General features: G+C 32.7%; 1 protein-coding gene across 1 annotated transcript in view; it reads left to right on the plus strand.

The window, feature by feature from the left end:
- LOC106685600 (solute carrier family 23 member 1) overlaps positions 1 to 18,704 on the plus strand; it is a 73,059-nt gene that overhangs the window by 35,333 nt on the left and 19,022 nt on the right. The window contains exons 3-5 of the mRNA XM_014428380.2: positions 4,168 to 4,325; positions 7,237 to 7,442; positions 10,709 to 10,835. Coding sequence (XP_014283866.1) covers positions 4,168 to 4,325; positions 7,237 to 7,442; positions 10,709 to 10,835 — 491 coding nt within the window. The remainder of the gene's footprint in view (positions 1 to 4,167; positions 4,326 to 7,236; positions 7,443 to 10,708; positions 10,836 to 18,704) is intronic.

An 18,704-nucleotide genomic window follows, 5' to 3' on the forward strand; every position in this document is an offset into this window, starting at 1 on the left:
CCTAGTAATAATATTAATTTCTTTTTTTCAAATAGAAAGCTCTTGTAAGCATTTGTAAAAAAATAATTGTTCTCTACTGTTATTGTTTATTGAGGTTATTGTTTTCTAGGAATTTTTATATCTACAACACTTAATTTAATATTTTATAAGAGATTTATTTTATTAATAGCACATTATTATCATTATATCAATAATAACTTACATTACTGTGAGAAAAAAAGAATAATTAAGAAGTTTTTCACTCATATTTTGTCCTTTTATTATTAAATAATAATAATCCTTTTATTATTCAATAAATTTAATAATTATTAATAAAGTAAATTAAAATTAATTAATGTGGTTCAAAAGATTTTTACTTGAATCTTTTTGATTCATATTTAATAATTTTTTGTGAGAATGTTTATTTTATGAGAATTGTATTGAGTTGCAAGGACTGTAAGCTTGATTAAGAATTAGCTTTAAACGTAAATATTATAATCCTGATTATAATATTGTTTTATGCATTAATGACGAAAATAATACATAATCAAGTTTTGATTGTTTCGTAGCAGATGGATTTTTAAGCTGTAAAAAAGTATAATCATAAGCATTGAAAAGTTTAAAAATATGTGAAGAAAAGAAAAAAACAACAATTTATAAATTAAATAAACATTTGATGGATTTCTGGCAAAAAAACCCACTAGTATAATAAAGATAGAGTCACGTTGCCATCATAATATGTGTTTTGATCAGAAAGTCCAAATTCCAGTTTATGGCGGAGTGATACCTGAATCAACTTGTAATCCATTTCAAAAGGGATTTAGTTATAAAATAAAAAAAGATATTGAAATTAGAGAATATATTGAGAGATTAATTGAAATAATTTATAGAGAGAGGGGGTAAGCCAAAATTAATATAATAATTAAAATATAAGATGGTCAGGGTTGCGGTAAAAAAAAAAAAAAAATACTATTTAATGTCCGACGTTTCGTCCCACCTTCCAGGGCTTCATCAGGGCTGTTCAAAGCGATAGGTTAAACTGCTGTTTAAACTAATTGTACTATTTTGACTTTTTTTCATATGAAACTATTTGAACTTTTTTGACCGCAACCCTGACCATCTTCTTATATTTATGTTTTACAGTCAACTATATATATATATATATTTAATATAATAATGTTAGCTATTTCATGTAAATTTAGATTTTTGGGAAGTTATATTGCTGAGATGAGATGATGGGGCACCAGTTCGTGTTAATTAGAAGATGAAAGATGCTCACTTAGTGTAAACGATCATAAGTCCATGTTGAGAGAATCACTTATTTATTTTTTTATATTTATTTTTTTTATTTATTTTTTTTATTTATTTATTTTTCCAAACCCCTAAAAATAAGTTTAATAAACAAAAATAAAATAAAACAAGTATAATATAAATATACTGTTAATCTGCACTAGTTCCTTTTACTAGAGCCGAGCTCCATTCTAAGGAATGACTGATTTGATATAATTAAATTGTGCTGGTGGTTAATTTCTGAGTTGTGTGAGGTGTTGGGACACATCTCGTTTTTAAACTAGAACTTGACACTAAAACTAAATATGTGTCTCTGTCACTTGTGGGTTTCATTGGCTACGGTGATGTAGGTCTTGCCAACGCACTGGAGGGGGCGCTAGTGTCAATGTTTAAAAGAGTGGATTGGTCAGAGGTTTGAGGGAGTCAAAGAACTTGACATGCCTCCGACCAATGAACTCTGGTACTGTGGACAGATCGAGGAGCTGATGTAGTTCGGAGGCTTCTTCCTCTTCCACGATGTAGTGCGGACCATCTTCTGCAGCATACTGTCCTGAAATCCCAGAAGGTGGCGCTGCGTGCCATCGGAGAGTGGTACCCCGTATAAAAGTGCCAGCCTCAGGATTTTCAGTTTAAGACGGACGACATAGTGATGTCGTTCCAAACGGGAAAGAAACCACTGCCTACCACATTCAAAGTAGATGAAGTCGACCAGCGGATCTCCAACTCCATTCTCTACCTGGGCGTCACATTGGATAGCCACCTCACCTTCTCTAGTCACGTTCGAGACAGACTTAAGCTGGCCCGCCAGAAGAGCTACAGGCTCTTACATCTCCTGAAATCCCCACAACGCTCACTAAGGCTGAAGCTGCAAATCTACAAGGCTATAATCCGACCGACTCTGCTCTATGGTGCACCACTGCTGCGTCATCTCTACCAAACAACGCTCGAAAAGCTGCAGAGCTATCAGAATTCTGTAACAACGAAGTTGTTTTAAGTTCTAGTTTTGAAACGGGATGTGCCCCAACACCTCACAATTTGTATATATACTACGTATTATATTTTATATTTGTAATTGTAATTATACATAAATAAAGAGGATTTTGAAAATAAGAAAAAAAATTCTCAGTTTAAGCCGCAGAGAGAGCGCTGGTGTTGTGAGGAGGTGGTTCGTCACTTATTCTGTTTTGCTGCCTTCTTATAGGCCGACCTCCGGGCTGTGTGCCCTCGGTGTCACCCTCTGTTCTCTGCTTAGCTGGACCTCTCTAGTTTTTGGTTAGCGTTCCTCTTAGATACCGCCAATTCTAAAAGTTTCCTGTGTCAGTAGATAGCGCTCCATGTCACTTTAATATAATTAAATGGGTCTCCCATCTTAAACCCCTTCAAAACCTAAAACCTCAGGCCTTTGGACTGAACAATATCATATAGATATACTATACTTTATTTTCGGCAAAAACCCCTCAATCTATAATGTGTCTGGTCAGAACTCCAAACATCAGTGGTACTTCATGCAGGTAAATAAAAAAGAAGTATTCCAATGCGGTTACATTTCAAAAAAAGCATCTTATCTGAGTTGACAGACAATCTAGTTTTTAAATGGCTTCCACGAAACAAAACGTCATTGTTGCCTGTATTTTACATTTTTCATATTTTTCCTTTAGTAAATAATTATTCACTAATAAAAGTCGTAAGTTGTTATATCAACCTGACCTGTATACGGTATATAATTAAAAAATAATAAATAAGTTGGATTAGGGTGATTTTTATTGCATTTATTTGCATTTTTTTATGCAAAAATTTCAATGGATTTTCCCACGCAACAGTCATAGATTACAATTTCCTATCATTTATCAGCGCTAAATGAGTGATACCAAATTCTAACCAGTGGCTGTAGTGAGGAAAAATACATTGAGGTTTTAGTTAAATGGAATATAAAACCCATAAATCCAGTAAATAATAATGCTCCAGTTATTTTCTATATTCATGTTATGGTCAGGTTAAAGTAACAACTTACGTTTTCATAATAAAATATAATAATAAAACCAAGAAATCTAATGATTAATAATGCTTAAGTTAATTACTATATATGTACATGTTATGATCTGGGCCCTGTTTCATAATGAAAGCTAATAGTATTAGTCCATATTACAAGTGTAGAAACTAGTGTGGTAATAATACAAATACTTATTTTTTTCCAGATAGGGATGACTATTAGTGATATTACAGGAATTAAAAAATACTAATGTACTAGTTACTATTGTACAAGTCTGTGTAATTGAATTAAGATAAATCTACAAGACTAATAGTATTAGTTCGTACTTTATTATGAAACAGGGCCCAGGTAGATGTATCAACTTTCGTTGTTATAATAAAAATATTTTTTAAAAAACACAAATCCAATTAATTTTAATACTACAGTTATATAATATATACATGATATCATCAGGTTAAAGTAACAACTTAACGTTGTGAATAATAATGTTACAGTTATATAATATATACATGATATCATCAGGTTAAAGTAACAACTTACGTAGTTATAAAAAAAAAAAAAAAAAAAAACACTAATCCAATGTATAATAATATTACAGTTATATAATATATACATGTTATCATATCATTATAATTTTTTCATTTTCTGACTAACAGGGTTATCCCTCATTTTTGGTGCTTATCCTCAATTTATGCATTCATGTAAAAATATGCAAAATAAATATGTGTTTAAGTTTGTTTTCATGCATTATTTCGGAGACATTTGAACAATTACTAGAACTGCATACAAATTCTGAATGAGGTTATTAGCCTTGTAATTTTGACACATTTTCATTAAACCTAATAATTTGAACAATTTTTATTTTTAATTCTTGCTATTTATATTAATTAAATATTTTTTTACTTCAGCACTACCTCACAATGATAGGAGCGATCGTGTCTATACCGTTCATATTGACACCAGCACTGTGTATGAAGGAAGATGACTTGGACCGAGGAAGTATCATATCCACTATGATATTCGTGACCGGCATCGTGACCTTCATACAGACAACATTTGGTTGCAGGTAAATAAGAATACTGTCTGTAGGGCCTTCAAGTCTTAAAAATCACGTAAAAGAGCCGCTAATAACCCTAAATCGTTCAAGAGCAAGAAACACAATTTTTTTTCTTTAGTATTATCACTATATTTTTATTTCCACGTGTTAGAAATAAACATTTTAAATTGGCCCCATTGATGTTATAATTATCTATAAAAAATTAATATAATGATATCTTACTAGAATTATTACTTTTCAATAAATACGAGGGTGGTTTGAAAAGTTCTCGGAATCACCGCTAGATGTCAGTACTAGAGCAACGAGGTTCCCACGCAATAATCACACATCCTTTGTGAGTGAACCCGTAGCGTGAGTGGTAGTGACGACTTGTTGTTTTATGCGTAGTGATTTGTGACAATGGAAAAAACTGACATTGGAACAGTGATTAAGTAGTTTGTAAAGAAAGGTATGAAAGCAAAGGAAATTCATGCCAACTTTCAGGACACACGGCTCCTTCATATTCAAATGCTGCCAAGTGGACCAGCGAGTTTAAATTTGGTCGGGAAAGCTGATGATCCGTTTAGTGGACGGCCAAAAAGTGCTTCGAGAATTTATCTCAAAAGTTCATAAAAAGGTCATGGAAGATCGTCGACTGAAAGTGCGTGAAATTGCTGAAGCTGTAGGGATGTCATCCAAACGGGTATATCACATTTTAACTGAAGAATTAAGAATGAAAAAATTATCCGCAAGATGACAAAAAACTAGCCACGGCTCATTAAATTCATTGGACCATAAACGCACCAGATTGGAAATGTCCGAACAAAATCTGGCCAGTTTTCAGCGCAACCAACAAGATTTTTTGCGCCGGTTTGTGACTACACATGAAACATGGGTCCACTACTGTACCCCAGAGACAAAACAGCAGTCAAAGCAGTGGAAACAGGCCACAAAGTCACCACCACCAAAAAAAGCAAAGGCAGTACGTTCGGCTGAAAAGCTCATGGACTCAGTTTCTGGGATGCAAAAGCATTCTGCTGATAGATTATCTTCCTACTAGCCAAACAATATACGGAGCAATATTACGTAAACCTCCTAAACCAACTACAAGAAAAAATACGTGAACAAAAGGCCTGGTTTGGCAAGGAAAAAAAGTCATCATTCATCAGGACAACGCCCGCCCGGACACAAGTTCTATTGCTATGGCAAAACTTCATGAACTGAGGTACGAATTGTTAACGCATCCCCCTTATTCACCTGATTTGGCACCATCAGACTTTCATCTCTTCCTCAAGCTGAAAATTTTAGGTGGACGGAGATTTCATACAACGGAAGAACTGACAGCCGAATTGGAGAGGTATTTTGCAGGCCTGGAGGAATCTCATTTTCGAGATGGGATCAAGGCATTGGAACATCGCAAGACCAAATTCATTATTCTACATGGAGACTATGTTGAAAAATAAAAGCAGTTCCACCGAGGTAAGATACTTTTTTCTAGTACATTCCGAGAACTTTTCAAACCACCCTCGTATTAGTGTAAGAGAAGAAGAGGGAGAGGACAGAAAGTTAGTTATTCCACCTCAATTTTTTATAACTTTAATGATAACTATATATTACTAGTAATAATTGATAAGTCTGCCCAGTATAGTTAGGGGAAATAAAAATTAGCGGCTGTTTCAAACCGTTCAACAATTTTTTTTATTCATTTATTTATTTATTTTATTCGGAGCTCCATATCTTTAAAACTATCAGCAACACTAGAAATCCTGATAATCCATTATTTAAAGAAGGGTAAATTTGTTAAAATATGAGCCTTAAAAGAGCTATTTATGTTCAATAGTTCCCAAGATATACTTTCAAAAAAGCAACATTTAATTTAAAAAATAACGAAAAATCAATAGTTTTAAATTATTTTGAGAACACAATATCTCATGAATCATTAGAGGAACACATGTTTATTAGCACTCATATTAAAGCTAGTTTATGATATTTGACTTCTTAGCAGTAGTATTTTTCATGATATTTGCCAAAATAAATGCATAAAATGTTAATTTCTTGTAGTTTTTAGGACAAACGTATTTATTTTTCTATTTAAAAAAAATATATACATAGCTCTATCAGAAATCATATTTTAGCAAATTTTCTCTACTTTAAATGACTAACCACTCGCTCTAAGCTTCCCATTTTCTACGAAAAATTAGTATACACTACGGTAATCAGACCAATTTGGACATATGGAATTGAGCTCTCGGGCTTTACCGAACCACCAAATTCCTCCCGTATCCAATCCTTACAATCCAAAACCCTTCGTAAAATCCTTGATCCTCCTTATTACGTCACAAATAAACTCATCCTCAAAGATCTTAACATCCCTTTCGTTGCAGATTTGGCCCGAAACAGATATGCTTCTTTTCACTCCAAATTTCTTACCCATTCTAACCCATTAGTTCTTAATCTCTCATCCTTAATAATCCCTGATAATCCTCCGAGGCGTTTGAAAAGAAAATGATCCCGGGACCTTCTAATTTATATTAATGTTTGAAGCACCACCATTGGGTGGTTCCTTCCCAAGATTTTCAAGTGTTTAAAACATTTACCCAATTTACTTATTGTATTTATTATTTTGTACAGCTGTGAATTACATTAAATAAATAAAAAAAATGATGCTCTAATCAGAGTTTTTAGTGTTATAACTATCAAATAAAGACATGAAGCTCCGAATGAAAAATTAATTTTTTTTAACGCAACCCTAACAATACTTGACAGATTCATCAATTTTGACTAGTAATTATACTTAGCTTTCATTGAAGTAGTCAAAAATTGGGATGAAATAACTGACTTTTCTCCTCTCCTTTTTCAATAATTAATAAATAATGTTCGTTATGATGTACCGAAAAAGTAAAACAATAGCAACTTTAAATGCATCATGCTTTTGCTTTAGATTGCCTATCGTCCAAGGAGGAACCATCTCATTTCTTGTGCCTACACTGGCCATCCTGAACTTGCCGAAATGGAGGTGTCCTGACGAAGAAACCATCAATGCTATGTCCCCCGAGAACAGGACAGAGCTCTGGCAGGTCAGGATGAGGGAACTCTCTGGAGCCATTGCTGTGTCAGCGCTGGTTCAAGTCCTCATGGGCTTCTGTGGTAATTTAATAATCTAAATACAAATTCATTTTTACTGCTTATAATTTTTAAACACTATAACTTAACTGAAATATTATGACAAGGGTTTGCATAAATGGTTTCCACTGTGAAATTCTGGTTGTATAAGTGCCTCGCATATGCGAATGACGTAACAGTCCTGGACAGTGAAGCAGAAGATATCCAGGCGCTGTCCTTCTCACTGTTAGCAGCGGCGGAAGATATCAGTTTACAAGTAAATCAAAGTATATGATTGTAAGCCTCAATATCCACCAAGAAGAAAATATAGTCGTAAGAAATCATACTTGAATATGACAGCCCTAAATACCTCGGAAGAACATTAACCTCAAGTAACGACCACCTTAATGAAATTATAGAATTCTCAGTGCCAACAAAATCTTCTTTCAGCAGAAAGGCAGAGGTAGAGAAAGCTGGTAGTGGTGGCCAAATATCTACAAGGTCTATAGATCAAAAAAAAAAAAAATTGAAATCCGTTTGAAATAAAATTGTATCTATCTTTCATATATTTTCATCTCTGATAGTTTTTGGAAAGTGATGATCAACTGTAACAAATTAGCTCGAATTTCAAGGACCTATAATAATTTTTACAAACCAGAAATGTTTTTCGATTCACATATATTTTTTCATCTTAGATGGTGTAAATCATAAAAACAATGAATTATCACTATATTATTCCAGCGTAACATCACACCAGGACAAAATTTAAAAAATCATATAACTGGTCTAATTTAGAAAATAAATTTCATTCATTATGTTTTTTTTTTTTGTTTTTTAATCGATATTTACAACTGTATACATATATACACATCAAGCAAATTTGCTGTAAGTGATATTATGACATGATAAAAAGATATGGAGAATCAACCCATTGATAGAACTCCAAAAACATCATTAAGGTTTTTAAAAAAAAAAAATATATTCTGTTATTTAAAAATAATTAACAGTAAGTTTGGGATACAATGTAAAAGAAACAAGTTGAATGAAAAAAAATGTATGTGCAATCCTGAGGACCGAGCAGAACCTCAAAACGTCAATATGTTCCCTGATTGTTATTCTTTTTAATGCGTGAATTGAGAAAATAATCTATATTCTTGATCTTCAAATAGGTGAGTGATAATTATTTTTAAACGACTTGAAAACAATTCTTATATAAGTTTTAATGTTCTAGATAATTAGTAAACAGATCCGCTTGATAAAACTCCGTGTTCCTCATCAAAATCTATGTAGCATGAAATTGACTTCATAATAAGTTTTTAAATGGCTACATTACATAAAATAAAAACAATACTTAGCAAAGATTTTTGAAGGTTATTTTGAATCAAAGTATTCCTTTTCGGAAAATAAAATTTATAGTTCAGACAAAAACGAAAACTAGACGTTCCGTATAAAGTTGTCGATATTGGCCAATTTATCAAGCCAAGAAGTCCACATGGGCGATTCTGATATCTCAGAAATATTTATGACTGAGAAACTCCACTAAACCAGGAGAATGGGGCGACCCATGACAAGAAGGTGGGATGGTACGGAAGCTGAAGCTGAAGGTCCTGCTGAACAACCGAAACAGGAGTGCTGCAGCTCAAGACAAAGCTATTTGGGGGAAATATAATTAAATAACTTCTTAATTAAATAGCCAGATGGCACCATCTTAAGACAGAGCATTTTAAAGGAAATATAATAAAGCAAATTCTTACTAAAATAGCTAGATGGCACCAGGTTCTTGGAGAGTCTTACAGACTTTCTTTCTGTAATGTCTTTACACTCAATTTTTCAAGCAACCAAAGTATTAATCGAAGGTTCAGTTGTAACGGAAGGCTAAGTTAATGTCTTAACACACTCGCCTCCCATGACCCCATAATTGGGAAGCCTCCATCAGAACTAATGAAATATTTCTTCCAACAACGTCTTGTATTAGTCGGTCATAAGGGATTGATACAATGCCTTTTTACCAAAATAGAAGATATGTTCAATCACCTATCTCACATGCCGGTACTCCACAAGGTTCAGTCCTTTCTCCCATTTTGTTCAACTTGTACCTTCACGACATCGTCCAGTCCACACACACCTCCATAGCTATGTTCGCTGACGATACAGCGGTGTTCTCTCAACATGATGACATTATAATAGCTAGAAACACTTTGCAAAGTCACCTTAATGATCTAGACAATATTTCACTACATGGATGATTAGCTTGAACATTGAAAAATGTAACTCAAAAGTTTTTACTCTTCGAGTAAGTTAGAGTTAGAACCACCGAATCTAATTCTCAAAGGTAAAAATGTGAAATGGAATCCTGCCAGTAACAGTAACAGTAAGATACCTGGGAATTCACCTAGATCGCCGCCTTACCTGGAACCACCATATCAACATCAAACCTACGCTAGGTTAGCAATGCTATATCCTATCCTAAACAGAAATTCCAAACTAAAACCAGAAACAACTGTTCTTATATTTAAAACAATTCTCAGGCCACTGCTGATGAACGGCTGTTAGGTCTGGGGAGCGGCATCCGTTACGAAAAGGAAAAAACTACAATCTTTTCAAAATAAAATCCTAAGAATCGCAGTTAATGCTCCTTGGTTCATAAGAAATAGCCAATTGCATCGCGAATCACAGGTGAAGTCAATAGAGGATTATATCAAAAAACGGTTCATGAAGTTCCACTCCCAGTTGCCGACAGTTAAAGGAGCAGTGACCTACAACCTGGGAAACCCAACCTCAACCCGAAGACTAAAGCCCAGACTGCTATAGGACATTCTGTTATAAATTTTATTAAATATATAATTAATTCATAGTCACACTACCTCTATTTTACTTATTATTACTCATTTTATTATTTTTGTTTTTCTCTCATCCCTTTTTCAAATTAACTTGTTTCTTTTTATTATCAGAGGGCAATTGTTTGTTTTATTTAAGTGTACCAATATCATTATTTTTTGTTATTAATTTTACTTACCTCTTTTATTAAGAAGCATTATTCTTATCTATTTATTATATTTTTTTTCTTTTAAGAATAGCATTGTATATAGTTAGAGGTGTCTTTTGTACGAGACTATACCCCCTCCCTTAATCAACTGTTAAAAAAAAATAATATATATATATATACATAATATCACAGTTATATCAACCATGTGTGGCTCACCAGGCCGATCTGGTATACAATAAAATATATAAAAAAAAAAAACCTATCTCACGTTTCAATTAATTATGCAATATATTGAATCAAGACTCATCACTTTATTTTTATTTAGGTGTGATGGGAATTATCCTCAAGTATGTAACACCACTGACGATAGTGCCTACAGTTTCATTGGTCGGGCTCTCTTTGTTCCAAAACGCAGCCGAGGCGGCATCCACTCACTGGGGAATAGCTGCAGGGTAAGCATTTTAATAGCTTATTTTATTACTTACAAATACAGTCCGAAATAAATAAAGAAAGAGTCTAAATTTGTTTTATTTAATAATGTTTTTTACATGTATGTATAAATATATATTTCCTCTTACACTCCACTTTTATTAACAAACAAGTACAATACATTCATATAAGAAATATATACATATAGATGAAAAATAAATATTGTCCTTTGCTTGCCACAAGGTCATTTTAGTATATGGTTTATGTCTGCTGCGTATACGGTGGTCCTTATTCGTCTTTTTTTTTTTTTTGGACATCAGCGGGGAGGAACATCTCTGCTGGGGAAGAATGAAAATACTTGTTTAAACAGAGTTTACACCCCTTCCCTCAGCAAACGTATCGACGAAGGGAACGATCCGTTGCCACCTCCTAGTCTTGGTGGAGGGCGATCTCTCGGAAAAAATGGTTTGAACAGTCCTTCAGCCGTACTATGGAGTTCTGGAAGCTCTGCGTGGGGTCATGTTGAACTGCATGTTGGTCCAATAATTCTAGAGCTTTAGCCGAAAATACAGCTGCGGGAATGTGATCACGTAACACAGCATCTGTTTGGTGAGCTTGAGTACTTCTCCGTATCTTCTTCTCACTGCAATGCTGCATAAGGTAGTGATGGATTAACCGCTCGGAGACTTTGCAGATGTACGAGAGAAGCTGATCGGGCGATAGTACTAATTAGAATCACATTTCTTTCATGGATTACGCGTAGCGGCACTGCGATCGCTCATTTTCAGGCAGCAAGAAAATAAATAATCCGCAGGCACGAGTTGAAGATGTTCAATAAGAAGGGCTAACGCTTCTTGAGGAGCATCTTTAGAGTACGTACGGAATACCGTCTTGACTCCTTGTACTCTGTAATTCGCTATAGTACCGACCCAAGTTAGGTGAAGCTAGAGAAGACGGGCTTCCCAAAAGGACTTGGTGGTCGTTGAGGTGGAGGCGGAGGTGGCAGTAACATTAAGCTCAGCCTCATTTGCAGATAGCTTCTAGCCCGGGGTTCAGCCTGCTCAATGATATCAATATCATTTATATCAATCAGTAATAACAGTAGATAATATAAAACTCAATCAACAAGATTTACTGAAATGTTTCGATAAAGTCAAAACCTCACCGAATATTTTTTGAATGAAAAAATATATAAAGTAGAAAAAAAAATTGTTTTAGGCACAGAAAGAACAACAGTTAAAGGTATTTTTTGGGTGGAACTAATGTCAATTTTTTGTTTGTTGCAATATTTTTGAGATTTGTATTATATCTTTTTTTTTGTTTAAAATCTCGAATTTTTTTTCTGAAGAAAATTTCGTTTTTAGTTTTAAAAAAATAAATAAATAACTGCAAGTCTAAAATTTTCGGGTATTTTTCACTCAGTGTTCAATACCTTTAAGCCAATCTACTGCATGATTAATAAAATTAATAAAACTATTTTAAACTAATGATGAGAAGATAGTTGACCGTGGATAATATATGATAATATAATATAAATGAGGAGAAGATTGTTGGGGGTGCGGTAAAAATATAATAAATAAGTTGAAATAACTTATCTAATAGTGCCAACGTTTCGGCCAGAATTTCTAGCCTTCATCAGGGCTAAGAACAAAGAACTCTGATAACAACCAATGGATACAAAAAAAATTAAAATCTGAACAGAATAGTAAATAATTGAACAGAATGAAATTAATAAAAACAAAGTGAAATAAGAAGTGGAATAATTGAATAAAAAATTAAAAATAAAAATTTTAAAGTTATATAATGCAAAGGAATAAGAATAGTTTGGTTTATTAATAATTTAAAAATTAAAATTATGGAAAGAATAAAAAAATAAAATTGAGAGATAGAAAATATATGTAACTAATGAAATATGTAACCATAATATTAGAATAAAGAAACAAAATATAAAGTTAAGTTAGTCAAAATAAGTGAATAGAAAACATAACAATAATAATATATGGTGAACATAACTAATTAATAATTAGGTAACAGAACTTAAACTAATTTGAATTTATTAAAATTTTAGCCCTCATAAAGTTAAATAATAGTAGCAGATAGTAATATATGGACGTAGTTTTTCGCTAATAATAGAAAAAGTTTTTCAAAATCAACTTTTTTTTTACAAACAACGATAATTTAAGTAATGTGCATATTTTTTAGTAAATAAAAAAAGAAGAAAGGAAATCAATAGAAATTACATTATTGTACATTTATCTAGATTCACTTTGAGTGCTAATAGGCATCTATAATCCAAGAGTTCCTGAAACACAATTTTCCAAAAACCATTTTCTTTTTACTAATAACAGGAAAATCAAGTTTCTTAAGTTATTTTTATCAAATATCTAAGGCACTGTCAGACATATTGATATCTGTTAAGATTCAAATTGAAGCAAGGTAAATGTACTATTAAGTAGCTTCTAATTATTATCTTATTTAACGTTTATCTTTTTTTCCTAAACCGTCTAGTTTCTGAGATAAGGACCGCCTATTTATTCAGTCTAATAATGTACGAGAACTATTGGTTAAAAAAAATAACTGGGTCCAAATCTCAATAACTATGGAAAAACGTTATATGTATTTACCACTTTTATGGTAATTTACTGTTATTGTATTTTGTAAAGAATTTATTTCATAAATTTAGTTAGTTTTGGAGATTTAAGTAAAAAAATGATAAAACTTTGAACTTTTTGGAGAATATTTTTTCACCAAAACCTTAAGTTTTCGTTGTTATAGTTTAAAATTGATGAAGTAAACTCTTTTTATCCTTTCAAGGATATAGTTTTGTGGTGATAATGAACAATAAATGCTTCTTTATTTTTTAAATATTAGGATTATGTGTCTAATTTGACTAGATTATTTATAAGCCCAAAATTTTCATTAAAAAAAAGTTGTTTATTGTTGTTAAAATTCCATCACTATGAGTTTATTATTTTTGTATGTAAAAAATTGTTATATAACTAAAATTTTATGAAGCTTTAATAGTGTTCAAAAGTTCAATCTTAAATATCTCAGAAAGCCCGCCCTTTAAAAATTCAAACTTATTAGGAAAAATTATTTTTAATTAAATGATGAATGTTAACCACAAGCAAGAGAAGCTATTCAAACATTAATTAAAAGAACATATCTTTAGGTAATGATGTGAAATAAAAGTTCAAAACAAGATCCAGTAAAAGCGAAAAGAACGTAGCATGTATTATTTTTCCAAAGTCCTGTCACTCCATTCTGTCCAAACGTACTATAAATTTTAAACCAGTCACGCTCGCCTCAGTGTTAAATTGATTCATTTTTTTTTCTAAGTAATTTCCATTAATGTAAGCTGGATTTTCTTTTAATAAATTAAGTATGGTTACTTAGGAGGAGATGGTCTGGCGTAACCACTGTTGTCGGTTGTGGGAAACATTGCGCTTATGTCAATCTTATTCTATACTTATGGTAACTTAAGAGGTGGCTTTAAAAAATTAAATTTTAATTTATATGGAATCTTTTCAACTTCTTGATACTGGTATTTATTGTTTAAATAAAGTAATTAGTATCCAGGTTAAGTCTCAACAATAGGTGTAACAATATTGGGTTAAAAAATATATCAAGACAGAAATAATAAAAGAAATAAGAAGAATCCCAATAAAACAGCACTAATGCAGCACGCAACTAAAAGTATGGATTTAATAAAAAAAATAAAAATTTAGACCAAAATACAATTTGAAATAAATCATTTATAAGCCTAGCCTGAGTGTATAGAAGGTTAAAAATATTTTGTTCATAAGAAAGTGATAGTATTAAGTTGATCTATAATTAAAAGTTTTAAAAATTAATGAAATTGTGACAAAATAGGTAATAGATATCAGCTTATTAATAAATTAACACAATTTCCTATTAATTTATTGTTTCATAGGGTGATTTGACTGAAACTAATAATCTGCGTAGAATAGTTTGCAAAAATTTTTTAAATATTTGAATGTGAGGTGTCAATTTATATTATGGAATATTAAATTATTAATAATAATGTTGTTAAAAATGAATGTATAATAAAAGCTGTTAATTGTTAGATTGTTCTTAAAGATGGCCGAAAAGTTGGACTGTTGAAGAAATAATGAGTATTGAGATTTAACCTTGATATCAATTAATTGTATAAAAAATTAAATTTTAATTACAACTCATTGCCGAAATTCCATTATTAAAAAAAAAAAACATTTCAAACATAAAACAAATCAAATCGACCAATTTCATGAAAAACGCTGCTGACGAAATGTATTTATTTTTATTTTTTATCTTGGTCCCCTCTATCATCAGAGAGAAAACAGGTATCTATCGATTTTTTTTTTGGCGGATTTGTACTGGCGTGTCGGCTTTATTTAAATTTCACAGAGGTTTTTTTAGCTCCTTGATATTTGATTCAAACAAAAATCATGTTAACGAGCGTTGAATGAACATTTTCTGCCCAGTTTATAATTGTCTTTAGTTAATAGTTAATTTTAGAAAATAGGTAAATTTAATTTGGATTTTCTTTCCTAGAAAGTTGTTTGTTTTTATTGTTAAATATGCTGTAGTGAAAAAAATAATTCTATTTAGAATATTATAACATGTACCTCATTTTGTCAATTTTATTATTTTCTTTTGAAATATTGTCATATATACACATAATTTAAAATTCACCACTGATAATGAAAGTAGTGATAGACATTGTTTAAATAATGTTATGCTGTTGATGTTAAAATATGTGTATACATGACAATATTATTTTTATTTATTTATTACTATTTATAACTGTATTTACATAAAAATACATCCAGTAAATTCGATGTAAGATAAAATGGAGTAGAGGACAGGACCCAGGACACTGCCATTTGGGAACTCCTGCTGCGATGGGGTAGATATTTGATTATTCGGAACCACTGGGAACTCGAAAGGAAAACTTTAGGATCGATTTGGCCTGTTAAGATTCGGCGAAAGGAATTCCAGTTTATTGGGCTCCTTATAAATGAGGGTGGAGGTAGTACAGGAACTGGGGATATGGAGATAGTTAGGATTAGTGGACTATGATCTGAAGATAGGTTATCGAGGCGTGAAAGGGTTTAGAGGGCTTAAGCCTGTGTGTATAAAGAATTCCAGGAGGTCAGGGTTACGGTTAGGATCGGTTGGCCAGGATGTTGGGAGTTGGGACAAAGAATGTTGCAACGAAGGGAATTGATTGCAGAAACGAGTGATCGTCGATTGGTGGATCTAGCTCCCCCTTGTTGATTTTTTGCATTAAGGTCTGCACCTAGAAGGAAATGGTGTCCGAGGGAATCAAGGAACTGAATTTTGGTTGGGAAGTGGGAATTCTCGGTGGGGAATAACCCGCTACTATTGTTTGGATCGACACGGCTGTGGTTTCTAGGAAACTTTAGACTTGTAGAAAGACTAAGTGATGAGAAAGGGATCGATGGATAATGACGGCAGTGCCACCACGTGCTGTTCCGTCGGGTTGATTCGTTCGATAGATTTGGTACAGAGGTATATTGATTAATTGTCTACTGGTAAGTCGAGTTTCAGATATTAAAGCTAAGTCAATATTTTTGTCATGCAATAAGGCTGTTAGTTCGTTGACGTGATTTCGAATACCATTCGCATTCCAAAGGGGAATAGAAATGGATTTTTTGGTGACATTTAAGGGTTTCTTGGCGGGGGGATAAGGTTGGATACAAGATTTGTAAGTAACGAGATAAGTAAAGTGATGAGGGATCTAAATTCGGATAGGAAAGAAGTAAGAAGATTTGTGAGACCGGTTGCGTTAGAAGGGAGGATACAGGGTATCTGATGATGATAATCTTGTTTCATCTTCTTGTCTGGGGCAAGCCTGTTTTCTGGATGCTAGATGTTTGTACGTCTTGCACCCCTTGTAGTTAGCTGGGTGCCCTTTTTTATGACATAGTGCACACACAGCAGATGCTTACCTTGGTTTGCAGCATGGATTTATGTTGCTCACCACATTTGACGCACCTTGTTAGGTGATGGAAAAAATGTTTAGTATGGCCATATTCTTGGCAGTTTTGGCACTGAACTATTGTTTGTTTAAGGTAAGATTTTTCAACTACTATCCTGGTGTAGTAGAGTCGGTTAACTTTGAAGATTTCTTAAATTTCAGGAGTCTGTTCGAGGTCGGCAAAGAACAATGGCAGCGCTATTTTATTTGTTGCACCATGTGGATCTTTGTTTTCCTTTAGTAAGTTCACTGTCTGTCGTACTTTGTATCCCATGACCGTTAGTTCTTCTTTGATGGCTTCCGTTGGTATTGAGGGGTGTAGTTGTCGAATGACTCTGAACGACCTCTCCTGGCGTAGCTGATAAGTGTGGTAGTCGGCTTTTTTATCGGACAAATATTTTATTATTTTTCGATATGTATCTGCGGTGTCAGATATTAGTTTAGTTTCGTTAGTGCGACTCTGATAAGTAAATTTACCTGGGTTCACTACTCTATTTAAATGTTGGCAAAAAAGTTGAAAAATTTATAATAAATATTGGGGTTCTCTAAGGGTCTGATTAGCTTCCATGTTTTCAACAGGTATGTTTGTTAGTACACTGTATGGGTTCGGCCTGAAGAATGGAGATTCATCAGTCGTATTTGATTTAGAAGTTCCTGGTTGGGAGTTCATTTCGTCGATTGAACTAGTAGGTGGAGTAAGTCTAACGGATTATCTAGCTTTTTGCTTAGCTGGAGAGTTTCTGGGTGTACTCCCCAGACTTCTAGATCTCTTGATTGTAATTTAACTAGACATCACCACATGAAAATATCCCATTTCATAATGGGTAAGAATAGTGAGTTATAAAAAATAAGTTTTAAAATAGTATAATAATGGTTTACGTATTATTATGCGTAATAAAGGACAGAGCGGTACAAAACTACCTCAATGCGGTCCCGAAGGAAACTGAAAGGCTTGGAGCTTTTATCTCTAGTACGAGTCTATGGCTGCCGTTAGTATTAAGGATCCCATACACTGCTCACTGTAAAGTTTATAAATAAGCGATTACTCACCTATATTTTAGCTCTCTTGTGAGCAGTATCACTTATTATACCCTGACACTATTTTCCACAACTGTTTTTATTCAAGTTCACTGAAAAATATCGTCTAATGTGGGACACGATATAACGTGTGTTTAATTGCTAGCTAGCGCATGCGCATTCTTAGCCCTATATTAGCGCTTCATTAAATTTTAGCTATATTCAATAACTTTATCCTAAGAACAAATAAAGTCAAAGGGATGAAATTTCAACGGTTTATTAGAACACAATATAGAAATGTTTTCTGAAAAGTTCGGATTGGTAAAGCAAGTCCCAAGATATTTCAGATACAATATGACTGCTTTTACGAAAATCGAAATGTAAGCCTAAACTAATTAGAAGTAATTAATAAAGTCTTTATTGACGGGTCCTCTTAGATGTCTTCTTAATTTGTGTGATACTAGGTTTTTCCAATTCCGCTTAGCTTTTTTTCAGATTGTCAATGCATAAGACAAAATTCAAACTGCCTGTATAAAAGAAAAATCTAAACAGGTACATGTGGTATTTCAAAAAAAGGATATATTGTATGAAATACTATTCTGTTTTCATTTTTTTTTTTCAGAATTCAGGAAATATTGAGTCACTGCGATAATTATAGGATCATGAGTTAGTACGTGCTTTACTCTTTTTCATGATTTTGGGGAATAAAGAAATAGATTTTACTGGTTCAACCCACAGTGATGAAATAAAGAGGTTTTTTGCACTAAAAAAAAAATTTAAACTATTTTTAAAGTAATGAGTACTAAAATATATATATATATTGGGGAATAAAGAAATTAATTTTACTGGTTCAACCCACAGTGATGAAATA

This window comes from Halyomorpha halys, unplaced genomic scaffold, assembly GCF_000696795.3.
Source record: "Halyomorpha halys isolate HHAL.00 unplaced genomic scaffold, Hhal_1.1 Scaffold715.1, whole genome shotgun sequence".
NCBI classification, from domain to species: domain Eukaryota; kingdom Metazoa; phylum Arthropoda; class Insecta; order Hemiptera; family Pentatomidae; genus Halyomorpha; species Halyomorpha halys.